Source organism: Phoxinus phoxinus (assembly GCF_949152265.1).
Source record: "Phoxinus phoxinus genome assembly, chromosome: 24".
Taxonomy (NCBI): Eukaryota; Metazoa; Chordata; class Actinopteri; order Cypriniformes; family Leuciscidae; genus Phoxinus; species Phoxinus phoxinus.
In genome coordinates, this window is record NC_136899.1 from 17618386 (window position 1) to 17637954 (window position 19569).

A 19569-nucleotide genomic window follows, 5' to 3' on the forward strand; every position below is an offset into this window, starting at 1 on the left:
AAGGCACTGAACGAGGACTTATTTGATTGATCCTTGTGAGGCCTGTTCCGAGTGGAACCTGTCTTGGAAAACCTCTGTATGACCCTGGCCACTGTACTGTAACTCAGTTTCAGGGTGTTAGCGATCTTCCTATAGCCTTGGAGAGAAACGAGTGGAGAGCTCTTGTGGAGAACAGCAATTCTAATTCTCAAATCCTTATAGAGTTCTTTCCCATGAGGTGCCATGTTGAACAACCAGTGGTCAGTATGAGAGAATTGTACTCCCAAGTACACATTTTAACTGCTCCAATACAAGATACACAAATGTGTATGGTCCTGTCAAGCAGATAAAAACATGAACATGATGAATAGATCATGTGACTTTGCATGGTTAAATGACGTACAGCTTTGTACATATTACAATGTACATATTATATACATTGTAGTTTATATACATTCAAAGGGGGAGGGATTTACATAAAGGGGGCATGTAAATTAAATAGCCTACATGAGTCAGCTCGTTTACAGAGATTTCCTGATCTCATCAGCATAACAGTGTCATTCAAATGATCCAATCAGCCTAACTAGTCAACGACTGGGCCAGGGGCTCCAACCTAAGAGCCATTAAAAGACAAAGGGTGGGAGTCTCAGTAATCTGACTCATTTAACTTACAATAGAGAGAACAGGACTGGCAGGAATCTCTTGCTGGAAACTCTGTTTAACAGCTGATATAATCATCCTTAAGTGCTAAATTCAGTCTACTAAACTTTCTCAGTTTATATACTATTGTATTGAAACCTAAATTAAACATTGAATAAATTTGTAATACAACATGTTACAGTATAGTGTCCTGTCACTATACTGGGGCATTAGGACCCACCACACAGACCACAGAGCACTCCCTGCTGGGCTCACTAACACCTCTTCTTACAGCAGCCTAGTTTTCCCAGGAGGTCTCCCATCCAGTTACTTACCAGGCTCAACCCTGCTTAGCTTCAGTGGGCAACATGCTGATATGGCTGATAATCCGATCCAAGGTTGTTAATTGTTAGTCTATGCGTTTGTTAAATTCATCAATTTGCATTATTCAAACTTGCTTATATTTACTTATAATATATATAATTGTATTTATTATACATATTTATTATATTTTTATTTATTTATAATTTACTATTTATTTATTTATTCTTAATTTAAAAAATACTTCCAGCATTCATTTAAATTGTGCCCTAAGCATACTAAGCAGATGAAGGGGAAGTATGTAGTCCCTCGTCCCTTAACTCAAATATCACTAATACAGCTCATACTGTTGCTTGTGAAGGCATGTCTCAAGTAAATGTAGGATACTTTCATTAAAAAGTCCAACATATTAGGAATACCTTTAGCTATTTTGCTATTTGAGCTGATTATTTTAAAGTGTTTACTTGATTGTAGTTTGAGTTCTACAAAACTTTGCTCATTAGTTTACACACAACAGTCCACACAAATACACAGGTTAGAAGGCCACACATATTTATTATAGAATTAAATACAAATGAAAAAGGGCTTTAAGATAAATACTTGTGGAGTTATAAAGTTTTGAGCTGCAAACAATAGCTTTACACTTATTTGAATTGACCTGTGACATCCTATGACATGCAGTACATCTAAATTGAAATGTTTATCATAAACCACATATAAAATAAAACAAATAAATATTTTTGGACTTCTCTGTGAGTCTAACAGTATGATGGAGTGTCCTTTGAAAGCTAGTTCCTTTTGGCACGATTATGCACTGTTGTAACCTGTTTCATAATACTGAAGCTATCAGTGAAGGTTTAAGATGGACTTTGCAATGAAAACCACATCAGGGGCTGTATTTAAAAAGAATGTTATCTTGCCATATCTTAGCTAGGAGTTATACCTTAAAGCCTATTAAAAAAAATACAAAAAATAAAAGAATAAGGCAGTTAACAATTAATTAACCTTGTTACTATGGAGAATGACACTTTTTCTGAGCACGCTTCTATGGCTAATTCTATTTAGTTTCCCTCACTCAATTAAACTAACGCATATAGCGATGAATAATAATACAGAACTGCCAAAGCTAAGACAAAGAAAGCCAAACTGGAGTAACTACACTTAAAATACCCTTGCAATACAGGTGATCCCTTTTTAAAAAGTCAATGTCATTGTAATATTCCACTATATTTATTTGGTTGACAAGTATTGACAACAGCAGCCGTGCTACGGATCGTTTCTGAGATTCTCTTATGGATTTAGATGTCCTCATGAGGACTTAATCTGTCTTAGGTTTAGGAGCTACTTTTAGCGTTAAAATGGCTTGTGAATTTCTACTCAAAGACAAATGTACAAGTCCTAAAAAATTAAGAGAGACACACCCCTAATTATTAAGAGTTGCTCCTAAATTATCACATTAGGATCAACATTTAGCCTTAATATTTTTTGTGTGAATATGTGAAAATGTTGTGATGCAGATGTTGACTGATTCTATTACGGTTGTTCTTGTGTACTTTTAACTCTGTTAGGGTGCACAGCCTGATGGCCAGTGCAGGGACACAGATAATTTTGCCCCAACAGCGCCTGTTCTACTACAGGTGAGATGGTGTGCATTTTTCTGTATATATATCACAATAACTAAAATACATTTTTATTATTCACATGTAGTATTTTATGGTATTTCTACTAACTACATTTATTTAGAATTTGCAGTATTATGTTCTTCACTGTAATAATGGCATTAATGTTTCCTAGCATTACCCTCTGTATAGAGTGAGTGATGCCATGTGTACAGGTGTAGACGCAGCCCCTCTGGATGAACGATACCAGCTGTTTCGGGAACGTTATGATGTTATATCTAAGAATGCCTCCAAAAAGGTAAAAATAAAATGCTCAGTAAACACAAGCAGTGTTGGGAATGTTACTTTTAAAAGTAATGCGTTACAATATAGTGTTACTCCCGAAAAAACAAAAAATTAGTTACTTTTTATGGAAAGTAATGCACTACATTTGCGTTACTTTCTCGCCTTAGCTTATAATATATATATATATATATATATATATATATATATATATATATATAAAAAAATATATATATATATATATATATATATACAGTCATGGCCAAAATTGTTGGCACCCCTGGTAAATATGATCAAAACTGGCTGTAAAAAATAAATCTGCATTGTTTATCCTTTTGATCTTTCATTCAAAAAATTGCCAAAATTCTAACCTTTCATTGAAGCAAGAGAATTGAAAGTGGGGCTAAATCACATTATGAAATAAATGTTTTTCTCCAAAACACGTTGGCCACAATTATTGGCACCCTTTTATTAAATACTTTTTGCAACCTCCTTTTGCCAAGATAACAGCTCTGAGTCTTCTCCTATAATGCCTGATGAGTTTGGAGAACACCTGACAAGAGATCAGAGACCATTCCTCCATACAGAATCTCCCCAGATCCTTCAGATTCCCAGATCCATGTTGGTGCTTCTTCTCTTCAGTTCAGCCCACTCATTTTCTATAGGGTTCAGGCCAGGGACTGGGATGGCCATTGCAGATCTTGGTTTTGTGCTCAGTGACCCATTTTTGTTTTGATTTTGATATTTAGGGCCCAAGCCTTGAAAAGGCGAAGGCCCTATTGTTTTCCATGGGATTATTCTTCTTCTTCTTCTTCTTCTTTATTAGGGCCCAAGCCTTGAAAAGGCGAAGGCCCTATTGTTTTTCTTGGGATTATTATTTATTAGGGCCCAAGCCTTGAAAAGGCGAAGGCCCTATTGTTTTCCAAAGGATTATTCTTCTTAACTATTATTATTAGGGCCCAAGCCTTGAAAAGGCGAAGGCCCTATTGTTTTCCTCCGGATTATTATTATTATTTTTCTTACGACTATTCGGGCACTTTTGGGGGCCTTAACGTGCTCAAAAACTCTTGAAACTTTGCACACGGGTCAGAACCCGCGGCCATTAGAGCCGGACTGAAGCTGGGACCCGGGCGTGGCAGGGGGGCTCGACAGCGCCCCCTGGAACGGGGTCCGAAAACTTGGTCCATAAATCAAACATGCTTGCATGAAATAATATGAAACTCGGTACACTTATAGATCTCATCGGTTCATATATCCTTCATGCTCTGACTTTTTACCCCAGCCCAACAGGAAGTCGGCTATTTGGGGTAGTTAGAAAAACGTATTCAATGGAATTTAAAATACTCCTCCTAGACGATTCAACCAATCGCCACGAAACTCGGTGTGCATGAAGTCAAGACATTGAGGATGAAAAATTGCGAGGGGATTTTTGATATCTCGAACGGTTTGGCCGTGGCGAGGAAACGAATTTATGGCGAATATTGGAAACAGGAAGTGTGTTATAACATCCTCATACATTAACTGATCTTGATGAAACGTCAGCAGTGTGTTTGCTGTAAGAAGCCGATCACATGGATGTGACTATTGTGAGTCAAAGTTATAGCGCCACCAACTGGCAGCAGGAAGTGTGTCACTTTCAAAATGCTTTGAATTCACCCTCTTATTTTTACCCGATTTGCTTCAAACTTCATCTGTATAATGTAAACACACGGCAGATGTAGACCTGTGAAAGGATTATTGTTATCTTTAATACTGTCGCCATGGCAACGCTTTAAACTTTTATATTCTTTTTGGATGCATTTGAGGCTCTTAACATACTTCAAATTGCATGAAACTCAACATGCATATCACATTTATTGTGTAATAGACATGTGTGAAGTTTCAGAAACGGGCGTGGTAAGGGGCTCAGTAGCGCCACCTTTAGTCAAAAATGGGGTATTAGTTTTACCTACAGTAACCAAAATCGGTATCTATATTTATCTCCCCGAGCCGGACAACTTTCTAATTTACAGTCATTAGCTCCGACCAACAGGAAGTCAGATATTTTGGTTTGAATGTGTACTTTTAGGAGCATTTTCCCTCTGCCCCTCTGTGTCTGTGTGTGTGTGTGTGTGAGGAGGGGGGCTAGTTTAGTTTAACCCTTTCTCTGCTGTGTGCAAAATCTCGGGCACTTTTGGGGCCCTTAACGTGCTCGAAAACTCTTGAAATTTTGCACACAGGTCAGAACCCGCAGCCATCAGGGCCGGGCTGAAGCTGGTACCCGGGCGTGGCAGGGGGGCTCGACAGCGCCCCCTGGAATGGGATTCGAACACTTGTCCGTATATCAAACACGCTTGCATGTAATAATATGAAACTCGGTACACATTTAGATCTCATCGGGCCGAACAACTTTCGTGCTCTAAGTTTTACGCCAGTCCAACAGGAAGTCGGCTATTGTGGGTGGTATGAAAACGCATGCCCCTGGAATTTGATATACTCCTCCAAGAAAATGAGTCTGATCACCACCAAACTCGGTCAACATGAAGTCAAGACATGGATGATTCTAAATTGCGGACGGATTTTTGATATCTCAAACGGTTTGGCCGTGGCGAGGAAACGAATTTATGGCGAGAAAAGAGAAACACGATGTGTTATAACGTCTTCATACATTTATTGATCTTGATGAAACTTCAGTAGCGTGTTTGTTGTAAGAGGCCGATCACATGGATGTAACTAATGTGAGTCAAAGTTATAGCGCCACCAACTGGCAGCAGGAAATGTGTTACTTTTGACAAAAGTGGGGGGGTTAGTTTTACATGCAGTCACAAAACTTGGTATGTATATTGTGCACATCGAGCCGGACAACTTTCTGATTTACAGTCATTAGCTCCGACCAACAAGAAGTCAGATATTTTGGTTTGAATGTGATTTATGGTATACTTTAGACTACAAGTTTTTAGCGGTGGTTTATTTTATTCACAACTTTTTCAACATGATGAAAATACATTAAAGATGCTAAATTGTGAACGGATTATAAATATCTCAAACGGTTTTGCTATGGCGAGGGATTAAAGTAATGTCCAAAAAAGGAAACACTAAAAGCCTCATATCTTCTAAAAATGTTATTATTCACCATTTATTTCTATATAAAAGTATACAAATATCAGAACTAAACCCATTTTGTTCTTTTTTTCAATTTAAGAATTATGTATATGTTAAAAAACAGCCAGAATGCGCTATTTAGTCAAAAAATAAGTCATACATAGGGCAATACTGCCCTCTTGTGATCAAAATCAGGTAGGCCCATTGTATATTGTATCTATATAAATAGTGACTGTTAGAATATTTTCCTACCGGTTAATCGATGTGTGATTAAAGCGGGGGCTTTTAAATCGCTAACTTAAAAGCCAAAGTAAGTAGGCTACTGGACGTCTGAATGAACTAAAACACATTCACTCTGTTCTGCTCGTTCCTCGCCGTGAACGCGTTATTGCTCGTGCAGCCGTGAGCATTTCGTTTAATTTTAAACATAGCACCATTTCGGGGGTGGGATTGCTTGAATTGCGTGTTCAATAGCCTATTATTCTTAATCTTTTCAGTCAGCTTTTCACCCATGATTAATGAAATTGGACTCCTTGTGCTGATGTTTGCTGAGACTCATTCAGCTCACAATTTATTAAGCGGACACGTTCAGGTTTTAATAGGCTAGTGCCCACTATATTTGAATATCTGTATGTAATATCTATACCTAGTCACACCCTACTCTTATTAAATGTATGCTTCATAGTTCAATTTTAATTTCTAAATTTGATCTATAAATTAAATTATTTAGAATAATAAGACACTATAGGACTGTTAGCCTACCCTGTGGCTGATCAAATTAAATATTTTACACTGAAAAATAACAATGCATTAAATAATGTTACAAGATTGTTTTAAATATAAGTTAATTAACGATCGTTGCAAAGAATGAAAGGCTACTTTTAAACATAACACTAAACCTCCTATAGGTTTCGCCAGGCGACCGTCTTAATGAGCGAGTCATTGATTCATTCGTTCAAACGAGTCGTTCAAATGACTGAGTCATTCATGAATGACACAGATTTTTATGGATTGATCATTGAATCTTTGAGTCAAGCGATTCTTTCAAAATGCGGAATCATTCACTAATGAAAAAACACTGAGATGCGCAATGGTTCTGCTGTGATCTTTGTTTAACTATTTTCGCTGCTGAAACAGAACAAAAACAGTCAACATTGTTGTGTGTGTGTGTGTGTGATTTTGGTTGGGTGACATTTGTAGGTTACAGTTTGACAAGAGTTTATAGTTTAACAAAAGCACAATGTTGTGTTTTATTGCGAGTGTACACAAATATAAGGAAACACTTTGCAGTTTGAATGATGTCCTGTATGAACAAAATGACAGAGTATGTTTTTATGTCTCCATTTTTCGATCGATCCTCGTACACACACACACACACACACACACACACACACATTGCAATCTTGACATTGCAGCCACACACACAGACAGCCCCTCCTGTGTGTGTCTGTGTGGGGAGGGGGGCAGAAAGACTATTAAAAATAGGTATATTGTGCCATCTAGTGTTTTATACTATGTATAAATGTGTTTTTTCTTTTAAACAAGTGTTTTAAAGTACACTAATTTCAATTAATTCAATGCTGCATTTTTATGTATATTTAAACATTATCAAAGACTACTTTCTGTCAAAGTTAGGATGTTATTTTTTTTAGTTTCAAAAGTTCTCTGTCTCCCTCTGTCTGTCATTCCCCTCCCCTATTCCTGTTTTTTCATTGCACGTTTTTCAATGTAAAAAAATCTTTCTGTTTTGATATATTTAAACTTTTAAAAAAAATCTGGCAAAAAATATGCCCTCGATGAGCCTTTTGCACAACCCATTTTTTTATTTTATTTTTTCACTGTTCTAATCAGGTCAGGCAAGTCAAATTCTCTGTCTTGTCCCTTAAAAATTTTAATATATATATATATATTATATATACCACACTTCATATGAATTTTTGGTCTTGTTTACTTACAATGGCTGCTGATTTCATGTGTCCGTTAAGTCCATGAGACTGGGTGTCTAATTTTTCATTTTAGGTTTCAGAAGGGTGCTCACGCATACTTTGTGGTTGATATGTGCCCTCGATGCGCACTTTTGCAGAACCCACACTGATGCAAGCTCTAAAGCAGACTTCTTCTCGACAGTCAAAGCGGAGTTACGTTATTGCCCGTCGTGCACAGGAACCCTAAAGGCACCGGGGTGGCGGATTTTTATATATATATATATATATATTTATATATATATATATATATATATATATATATATATATATATATATATATATGTATATATATATATATATATATATATATATATATATATATATATATATATATATATTTATTATTATTATTATTATTATTATTTTTCTTACGACTATTCGGGCACTTTTGGGTCTCTTAACATGCTCAAAAACTCTTGAAACTTTGCACAAATGTCAGAACCCGCGGCCATTAGAGCCGGACTGAAGCTGGTACCCGGGCGTGGCAGGGGGGCTCGACAGCGCCCCCTGGAACGCGGTCCGAAAACTTGGTCCATAAATCAAACACGCTTGCGTGTAATAATATGAAACTCGGTACACTTATAGATCTCATCGGTTCATATATCCTTCGTGCTCTGACTTTTTACCCCAGCCCAACAGGAAGTCGGCTATTTGGCGTAGTTTAAAAAACACATGCAATGGAATTTAAAATACTCCTCCTAGAAAATTCAACCAATCACCACGAAACTCGGTGTGCATGAAGTCAAGACATGGAGGATGAAAAATTGCCAGGGGATTTTTGATATCTCGAACGGTTTGGCCGTGGCGAGGAAACGAATTTATGGCGAATATTGGAAACAGGAAGTGTGTTATAACATCCTCATACATTAATTGATCTGGATGAAACTTCAGCAGTGTGTTCGCTGTAAGAGGCCGATCACATGGATGTGACTATTGTGAGTCAAAGTTATAGCGCCACCAACTGGCAGCAGGAAGTGTGTCACTTTGAAAATGCTTTAAAATCACCCTCTTATTTTTAACCGATTTGCTTCAAACTTTATGTGTATAATGTAAACACACCGTAGATGTTGACCTGTGAAAGGATTATTGATATCTTAAATACTGTTGCCATGGCAACGCGGCAAACTTTAATATTCTTTTTTAAAGTTTTTGAGACTCTTAGCATGCTTGAAATTGCATGAAACTCGACAGACACTTTACATTTATTGCCTAGTACACTTGTGCAAAGTTTCAGAAACGGGCGTGGTAAGGGGCTCAGTAGCGCCACCTTTAGTCAAAAATGGGGTATTAGTTTTACCTACAGTAACAAAAATCTGTATTTATATTTATCTCCCCGAGCCGGACAACTTTCTAATTTACAGTCATTAGCTCCGACCAACAGGAAGTCAGATATTTTGGTTTGAATGTGATTTGATGGGAATTTTGCCAGTCTCTCTCAGTGTCTGTGTGTGTGAGAGAGGAGGGGGGGCTTTATTTTAACCCTTTCTCTGCTGTGTGGGACTTCTCGGGCACTTTTGGGGCCCTTAACGTGCTCGAAAACTCTTGAAACTTTGCACACAGGTCAGAACCTGCGGCCATCAGGGCCGGCCTGAAGCTGGTACCCTGGCGTGGCAGGGGGGCTCAACAGCGCCCCCTTTAACGGGGTCCGAAAACTTGGTCCATATATCAAACTGAATATTGCATGAATTAGTATGAAACTCGGTACACATATAGATCTCATCGGGCCGAACAACTTTCGTGCTCTAAGTTTTAAGCCAGCCCAACAGGAAGTCGGCTATTATGGGTTGTATGAAAACGCACGCCCCTGGAATTTTATATACTCCTCCAAGAAATTTAATTTGATCTTCACCAAACTCGGTCAGCATGAAGTCAAGACATTGAGGACGCTAAATTGCGGACGGATTTTTGATATCTCGAATGGTTTGGCCGTGGCGAGGAAACGAAGTTATGGCGAGAAAAGAAAAACACAATGTGTTATAACGTCTTCATACATTTATTGATCTTGATGAAACTTCAGCAGTGTGTTTGTTGTAAGAGGGCTATCACATGGATGTGACTATTGTGAGTCAAAGTTATAGCGCCACCAACTGGCAGCAGGAAGTGTGTTACTTTCAAGATACTTTTGACTAAAGTGGGGGGGTTATTTTTACCTACAGTCACAAAACTCGGTCTGTATATTATGCTTATCGATCCGGACAACTTTCTCATTTACAGTCATAAGCTCCGACCAAAAGGAAGTCAGATATTTTGGTTTGAATGTGGTTTTGTCTCTCTCTGACAGAGTTCCCCCTGCCATTCTCTCTCTGTGTGTGTGGGGGGAGGGGGGGGGGGGGGGGGGGCACACACACACACAGACAGCCTCCCCCCCCTTTTCTGTGTGTGTTTGGAGGGGAGCAGAAAGACTCACACTGATACAAGCTCTAAAGCAGACTTCTTCTCGACAGTCAAAGCGGGGTTACGTTATTGCCCGTCGTGCACAGGAACCCGAAAGGCAACGGGGTGGCGGCTTTATATATATATATATATATATATATAAATAAATAAATATAGCTGCAAACAGCGATGGAGGGCCCAAGCCGGTGGCAGCGCCAGCCCGGTGCCTTTAGTGTAACTAAAGGCACCAGGGTGGCGGTGCCACCGGCTTGGGCCCGTAATCGCTGCTTGCAGCTATATTTATTATTATATTACTACCTTTTGGGCACTTATGGGGGCCTTAACGTGCTCAAAAACTCTTGAAACTTTGCACAAATGTCAGAACCCGCAGCCATTAGGGCCCGACTGAAGCTGGGACCCGGGCGTGGCAGGGGGGCTCGCCAGCGCCCCCTGGAATGGGATTCAAAAACATGTCCATATCTCAAACACGCTTGCATGTAATAATATGAAACTCGGTACACATATAGATCTCATCGGGCCGAACAACTTTCGTGCTCTAAGTTTTACGCCAGTCCAACAGGAAGTCGGTTATTATGGGCTGTATGGAAACGCATGTTCTGGCATTTGAAACACTTGTCCTAGAGAATTCATCGGATGACCACGAAACTCGGTGTGCATGAAGTCAAGACATGGAGGATGATAAATTGCGAGGGGATTTTTGATATCTCGAACGGTTTGGCCGTGGCGAGGAAACGAATTTATGGCGAATATTGGAAACAGGAAGTGTGTTATAACATCCTCATACATTAATTGATCTTGATGAAACTTCAGCAGTGTGTTCGTTGTAAGAGGCCGATCGCATGGATGTGACTATTGTGAGTCAAAGTTATAGCGCCACCAACTGGCAGCAGGAAGTGTGTCACTTTCAAAATGCTTTGAATTCACCCTCTTATTTTTACCCGATTTGCTTCAAACTTTATGTGTATAATGTAAACACACGGCAGATGTAGACCTGTGAAAGAATTATTGATATCTTAAATACTGTTGCCATGCCAACGCTTTAAACTTTTATATTCTTTTTGGGTGCATTTGAGGCTCTTAACATGCTTCAAATTGCATGAAACTCAACATGCATATCAGATTTATTAGGTACTAGGCATGTGTGAAGTTTCAGAAACGGGCGTGGTAAGGGGCTCAGTAGCGCCACCTTTAGTCAAAAATGGGGTATTAGTTTTACCTACAGTAACAAAAATCGGTATTTATATTTATCTCCCCGAGCCGGACAACTTTCTAATTTACAGTCATTAGCTCCGACCAACAGGAAGTCAGATATTTTGGTTTGAATGTGATTTGATGGGAATTTTGCCAGTCTCTCTCAGTGTCTGTGTGTGTGAGAGAGGAGGGGGGCTTTATTTTAACCCTTTCTCTGCTGTGTGGGACTTCTCGGGCACTTTTGGGGCCCTTAACGTGCTCGAAAACTCTTGAAACTTTGCACACAGGTCAGAACCTGCGGACATCAGGGCTGGGCTGAAGCTGGTACCCGGGCGTGGCAGGGGAGCTCAACAGCGCCCCCTTGAACGTGGTCCGAAAAACTTGGTCCATATATCAAACACGTTTGCATGTAATAATATGAAACTCGGTACACATATAGATTTAATCGGGCCGAACAACTTTCGTGCTCTAAGTTTTACGCCAGTCCAACAGGAAGTCGGCTATCATGGGCTGTATGAAAATGCATGCCCCTGGAATTTGACATACTCCTCCAAGAAAAATTATCCTATCGCCACCAAACTCGGTCAGCATGAAGTCAAGACATTGAGGACGCTAAATTGCGGACGGATTTTTGATATCTCTAACGGTTTGGCCGTGGCGAGGAAACGAAGTTATGGCGAGAAAAGAAAAACACAATGTGTTATAACGTCTTCATACATTTATTGATCTTGGTGAAACTTCAGCAGTGTGTTTGTTGTAAGAGGGCGATCACATGGATGTGACTATTGTGAGTCAAAGTTATAGCGCCACCAACTGGCAGCAGGAAGTGTGTTACTTTCAAGATACTTTTGACTAAAGTGGGTGGGTTATTTTTACCTACAGTCACAAAACTCGGTATGTAAATTGTGCTTATCGATCCGGACAACTTTCTCATTTACAGTCATAAGCTCCGACCAACAGGAAGTCAGATATTTTGGTTTGAATGTGGTTTTGTCTCTCTCTGACAGAGTTCCCCCTGCCATTCTCTGTGTGTGTGTGTGTGTGTGTGTGTGTGTGTGTGTGTGTGTGGGGAGGGAGGAAGGGAGGGCACACACACAGACAGCCCCCCCCCCTTTTCTGTGTGTGTTTGGAGGGGAGCAGAAAGACTCACACTGATGCAAGCTCTAAAGCAGACTTCTTCTCGACAGTCAAAGCGGGGTTACGTTATTGCCCGTCGTGCACAGGAACCCGAAAGGCAACGGGGTGGCGGCTTTTTATATATATATATATATATATATATATAAATATAAATAAATATAGCTGCAAGCAGCGATGGAGGGCCCAAGCCGGTGGCAGCGCCAGCCCGGTGCCTTTAGTGTAACTAAAGGCACCAGGGTGGCGGTGCCACCGGCTTGGGCCCGTAATCGCTGCTTGCAGCTATATTTATTATTATATTACTACCTTTTGGGCACTTTTGGGGGCCTTAACGTGCTCAAAAACTCTTGAAACTTTGCACAAATGTCAGAACCTGCGGCCATTAGGGCCCGACTGAAGCTGGGACCCGGGCGTGGCAGGGGGGCTCGCCAGCGCCCCCTGGAATGGGATTCAAAAACATGTCCATATCTCAAACACGCTTGCATGTAATAATATGAAACTCGGTACACGTATAGATCTCATCGGGCCGAACAACTTTCGTGCTCTAAGTTTTACGCCAGTCCAACAGGAAGTCGGTTATTATGGGCTGTATGGAAACGCATGTTCTGGCATTTGAAACACTTGTCCTAGAGAATTCATCGGATGACCACGAAACTCGGTGTGCATGAAGTCAAGACATGGAGGATGATAAATTGCGAGGGGATTTTTGATATCTCGAACGGTTTGGCCGTGGCGAGGAAACGAATTTATGGCGAATATTGGAAACAGGAAGTGTGTTATAACATCCTCATACATTAATTGATCTTGATGAAACTTCAGCAGTGTGTTCGTTGTAAGAGGCCGATCACATGGATGTGACTATTGTGAGTCAAAGTTATAGCGCCACCAACTGGCAGCAGGAAGTGTGTCACTTTCAAAATGCTTTGAAATCACCCTCTTATTTTTACCCGATTTGCTTCAAACTTCATCTGTATAATGTAAACACACGGCAGATGTAGACCTGTGAAAGAATTATTGATATCTTAAATACTGTTGCCATGGCAACGCTTTAAACTTTTATATTCTTTTTGGGTGCATTTGAGGCTCTTAACATGCTTCAAATTGCATGAAACTCAACATGCATATCAGATTTATTAGGTACTAGGCATGTGTGAAGTTTCAGAAACGGGCGCGGTGGAGGGGCTCAGTAGCGCCACCTTTAGTCAAAAATGGGGTATTAGTTTTACCTACAGTAACAAAAATCGGTATTTATATTTATCTCCCCGAGCCGGACAACTTTCTAATTTACAGTCATTAGCTCCGACCAACAGGAAGTCAGATATTTTGGTTTGAATGTGATTTGATGGGAATTTTGCCAGTCTCTCTCAGTGTCTGTGTGTGTGAGAGAGGAGGGGGGCTTTATTTTAACCCTTTCTCTGCTGTGTGGGACTTCTCGGGCACTTTTGGGGCCCTTAACGTGCTTGAAAACTCTTGAAACTTTGCACACAGGTCAGAACCTGCGGCCATCAGGGCCGGCCTGAAGCTGGTACCCGGGCGTGGCAGGGGAGCTCAACAGCGCCCCCTTGAACGTGGTCCGAAAAACTTGGTCCATATATCAAACACGTTTGCATGTGATAATATGAAACTCGGTACACATATAGATTTAATCGGGCCGAACAACTTTCGTGCTCTAAGTTTTACGCCAGTCCAACAGGAAGTCGGCTATTATGGGCTGTATGAAAATGCATGCCCCTGGAATTTGATATACTCCTCCAAGAAAAATTATCCTATCGCCACCAAACTCGGTCAGCATGAAGTCAAGACATTGAGGACGCTAAATTGTGGACAGATTTTTGATATCTCGAACGGTTTGGCCGTGGCGAGGAAACGAAGTTATGGCGAGAAAAGAAAAACACAATGTGTTATAACGTCTTCATACATTTATTGATCTTGATGAAACTTCAGCAGTGTGTTTGTTGTAAGAGGGCGATCACATGGATGTGACTATTGTGAGTCAAAGTTATAGCGCCACCAACTGGCAGCAGGAAGTGTGTTACTTTCAAGATACTTTTGACTAAAGTGGGTGGGTTATTTTTACCTACAGTCACAAAACTCGGTCTCTATATTGTGCTTATCGATCCGGACAACTTTCTCATTTACAGTCATAAGCTCCGACCAACAGGAAGTCAGATATTTTGGTTTGAATGTGGTTTTGTCTCTCTCTGACAGAGTTCCCCCTGCCATTCTCTGTGTGTGTGTGTGTGTGTGGGGGGGGGGGGGGGGGGAGGGAGGGAGGGAGGGCACACACACAGACAGCCCCCCCCCTTTTCTGTGTGTGTTTGGAGGGAAGCAGAAAGACTCACACTGATGCAAGCTCTAAAGCAGACTTCTTCTCGACAGTCAAAGCGGTGTTACGTTATTGCCCGTCGTGCACAGGAACCCGAAAGGCAACGGGGTGGCGGCTTTTTATATATATATATATATATATATATATATATATATATATATATATATATATATATATATATATAAATATAAATAAATATAGCTGCAAGCAGCGATGGAGGGCCCAAGCCGGTGGCAGCGCCAGCCGGTGCCTTTAGTGTAACTAAAGGCACCAGGGTGGCGGTGCCACCGGCTTGGGCCCGTAATTTATTATTTATTATTATTATATTACTACCTTTTGGGCACTTTTGGGGGCCTTAACGTGCTCAAAAACTCTTGAAACTTTGCACAAATGTCAGAACCCGCGGCCATTAGAGCCGGACTGAAGCTGGGACCCGGGCGTGGCAGGGGGGCTCGACAGCGCCCCCTGGAACGCGGTCCGAAAACTTGGTCCATAAATCAAACACGCTTGCGTGTAATAATATGAAACTCTGTACACTTATAGATCTTATCGGTTCATATATCCTTCGTGCTCTGACTTTTTACCCCAGCCCAACAGGAAGTCGGCTATTTGGCGTAGTTTAAAAAACACATGCAATGGAATTTAAAATACTCCTCCTAGACGATTCAACCAATCACCACGAAACTCGGTGTGCATGAAGTCAAGACATGGAGGATGAAAAATTGCGAGGGGATTTTTGATATCTCAAACGGTTTGGCCGTGGCGAGGAAACGAATTTATGGCGAATATTGGAAACAGGAAGTGTGTTATAACATCCTCATACATTAATTGATCTTGATGAAACTTCAGCAGTGTGTTCGTTGTAAGAGGCCGATCACATGGATGTGACTATTGTGAGTCAAAGTTATAGCGCCACCAACTGGCAGCAGGAAGTGTGTCACTTTCAAAATGCTTTGAATTCACCCTCTTATTTTTACCCGATTTGCTTCAAACTTTATGTGTATAATGTAAACACACGGCAGATGTAGACCTGTGAAAGAATTATTGATATCTTAAATACTGTTGCCATGGCAACGCTTTAAACTGTTATATTCTTTTTGGGTGCATTTGAGGCTCTTAACATGCTTCAAATTGCATGAAACTCAACATGCATATCAGATTTATTAGGTACTAGGTATGTGTGAAGTTTCAGAAACGGGCGCGGTAGAGGGGCTCAGTAGCGCCACCTTTAGTCAAAAATGGGGTATTAGTTTTACCTACAGTAACAAAAATCGGTATCTATATTTATCTCCCCGAGCCGGACAACTTTCTAATTTACAGTCATTAGCTCCGACCAACAGGAAGTCAGATATTTTGGTTTGAATGTGATTTGATGGGAATTTTGCCAGTCTCTCTCAGTGTCTGTGTGTGTGAGAGAGGAGGGGGGCTTTATTTTAACCCTTTCTCTGCTGTGTGGGACTTCTCGGGCACTTTTGGGGCCCTTAACGTGCTCGAAAACTCTTGAAACTTTGCACACAGGTCAGAACCTGCGGCCATCAGGGCTGGGCTGAAGCTGGTACCCGGGCGTGGCAGGGGAGCTCAACAGCGCCCCCTTGAACGTGGTCCGAAAAACTTGGTCCATATATCAAACACGTTTGCATGTAATAATATGAAACTCGGTACACATATAGATTTAATCGGGCCGAACAACTTTCGTGCTCTAAGTTTTACGCCAGTCCAACAGGAAGTCGGCTATTATGGGCTGTATGAAAATGCATGCCCCTGGAATTTGATATACTCGTCCAAGAAAAATTATCCTATCGCCACCAAACTCGGTCAGCATGAAGTCAAGACATTGAGGACGCTAAATTGCGGACGGATTTTTGATAGCTCGAACGGTTTGGCCGTGGCGAGGAAACAAAATTATGGCGAGAAAAGAGAAACACGATGTGTTATAACATCTTCATACATTAATTGATCTTGATGAAACTTCAGCAGTGTGTTTGTTGTAAGAGGGCGATCACATGGATGTGACTATTGTGAGTCAAAGTTATAGCGCCACCAACTGGCAGCAGGAAGTGTGTTACTTTCAAGATACTTTTGACTAAAGTGGGGGGGTTATTTTTACCTACAGTCACAAAACTCGGTCTGTATATTGTGCTTATCGATCCGGACAACTTTCTCATTTACAGTCATTAGCTCCGACCAACAGGAAGTCAGATATTTTGGTTTGAATGTGGTTTTGTCTCTCTCTGATTTGTTCCCCCTGCCATTCTCTCTGTGTGTGTGTGTGTGTGTGTGTGTGTGTGTGTGTGTGTGTGTGGGGAGGGAGGGAGGGAGGGCACACACACAGACAGCCCCCCCTTTTCTGTGTGTGTTTGGAGGGGAGCAGAAAGACTCACACTGATACAAGCTCTAAAGCAGACTTCTTCTCGACAGTCAAAGCGGGGTTACGTTATTGCCCGTCGTGCACAGGAACCCGAAAGGCAACGGGGTGGCGGCTTTTTATATATATATATATATATATATATATATATATATATATATATATATATATATATATATATATAAATAAATATAGCTGCAAGCAGCGATGGAGGGCCCAAGCCGGTGGCAGCGCCAGCCCGGTGCCTTTAGTGTAACTAAAGGCACCAGGGTGGCGGTGCCACCGGCTTGGGCCCGTAATCGCTGCTTGCAGCTATATTTATTATATTACTACCTTTTGGGCACTTTTGGGGGCCTTAACGTGCTCAAAAACTCTTGAAACTTTGCACAAATGTCAGAACCCGCGGCCATTAGAGCCGGACTGAAGCTGGTACCCGGGCGTGGCAGGGGGGCTCGACAGCGCCCCCTGGAACGGGGTCCGAAAACTTGGTCCATAAATCAAACACGCTTGCGTGGAATAATATGAAACTCGGTACACTTATAGATCTCATCGGTTCATATATCCTTCGTGCTCTGACTTTTTACCCCAGCCCAACAGGAAGTCGGCTATTTGGCGTAGTTTAAAAAACACATGCAATGGAATTTAAAATACTCCTCCTAGACGATTCAACCAATCACCACGAAACTCGGTGTGCATGAAGTCAAGACATGGAGGATGAAAAATTGCCAGGGGATTTTTGATATCTCGAACGGTTTGGCCGTGGCGAGGAAACGAATTTATGGCGAATATTGGAAACAGGAAGTGTGTTATAACATCCTCATACATTAATTGATCTTGATGAAACTTCAGCAGTGTGTTCGTTGTCAGAGGCCGATCACATGGATGTGACTATTGTGAGTCAAAGTTATAGCGCCACCAACTGGCAGCAGGAAGTGTGTCACTTTCAAAATGCTTTCAATTCACCCTCTTATTTTTACCCGATTTGCTTCAAACTTTATGTGTATAATGTAAACACACGGCAGATGTAGACCTGTGAAAGAATTATTGATATCTTAAATACTGTTGCCATGGCAACGCTTTAAACTTTTATATTCTTTTTGGGTGCATTTGAGGCTCTTAACATGCTTCAAATTGCATGAAACTCAACATGCATATCAGATTTATTAGGTACTAGGCATGTGTGAAGTTTCAGAAACGGGCGTGGTAAGGGGCTCAGTAGCGCCACCTTTAGTCAAAAATGGGGTATTAGTTTTACCTACAGTAACAAAAATCGGTATTTATATTTATCTCCCCGAGCCGGACAACTTTCTCATTTACAGTCATTAGCTCCGACCAACAGGAAGTCAGATATTTTGGTTTGAATGTGATTTGATGGGAATTTTGCCAGTCTCTCTCAGTGTCTGTGTGAGTGAGAGAGGAGGGGGGCTTTATTTTAACCCTTTCTCTGCTGTGTGGGACTTCTCGGGCACTTTTGGGGCCCTTAACGTGCTCGAAAACTCTTGAAACTTTGCACACAGGTCAGAACCTGCGGCCATCAGGGCTGGGCTGAAGCTGGTACCCGGGCGTGGCAGGGGAGCTCAACAGCGCCCCCTTGAACGTGGTCCGAAAAACTTGGTCCATATATCAAACACGTTTGCATGTAATAATATGAAACTCGGTACACATATAGATTTAATCGGGCCGAACAACTTTCGTGTCCTAAGTTTTACGCCAGTCCAACAGGAAGTCGGCTATTATGGGCTGTATGAAAATGCATGCCCCTGGAATTTGATATACTCGTCCAAGAAAAATTATCCTATCGCCACCAAACTCGGTCAGCATGAAGTCAAGACATTGAGGACGCTAAATTGCGGACGGATTTTTGATATCTCGAACGGTTTGGCCGTGGCGAGGAAACGAAGTTATGGCGAGAAAAGAAAAACACAATGTGTTATAACGTCTTCATACATTTATTGATCTTGATGAAACTTCAGCAGTGTGTTTGTTGTAAGAGGGCGATCACATGGATGTGACTATTGTGAGTCAAAGTTATAGCGCCACCAACTGGCAGCAGGAAGTGTGTTACTTTCAAGATACTTTTGACTAAAGTGGGTGGGTTATTTTTACCTACAGTCACAAAACTCGGTCTGTATATTGTGCTTATCGATCCGGACAACTTTCTCATTTACAGTCATTAGCTCCGACCAACAGGAAGTCAGATATTTTGGTTTGAATGTGGTTTTGTCTCTCTCTGACAGAGTTCCCCCTGCCATT

The 19569-nt window shown here is 41.1% G+C and overlaps 1 protein-coding gene across 2 annotated transcripts in view; it reads left to right on the forward strand.

The window, feature by feature from the left end:
• The window catches only part of mppe1 (metallophosphoesterase 1), a 73380-nt gene that overhangs the window by 33658 nt on the left and 20153 nt on the right, over positions 1-19569 (forward strand). For both annotated transcript variants that reach the window (XM_079601062.1, XM_079601063.1), the window contains exons 6-7: positions 2508-2576; positions 2734-2856. In XM_079601062.1, the coding sequence (XP_079457188.1) occupies positions 2508-2576; positions 2734-2856 (192 nt within the window). The remainder of the gene's footprint in view (positions 1-2507; positions 2577-2733; positions 2857-19569) is intronic.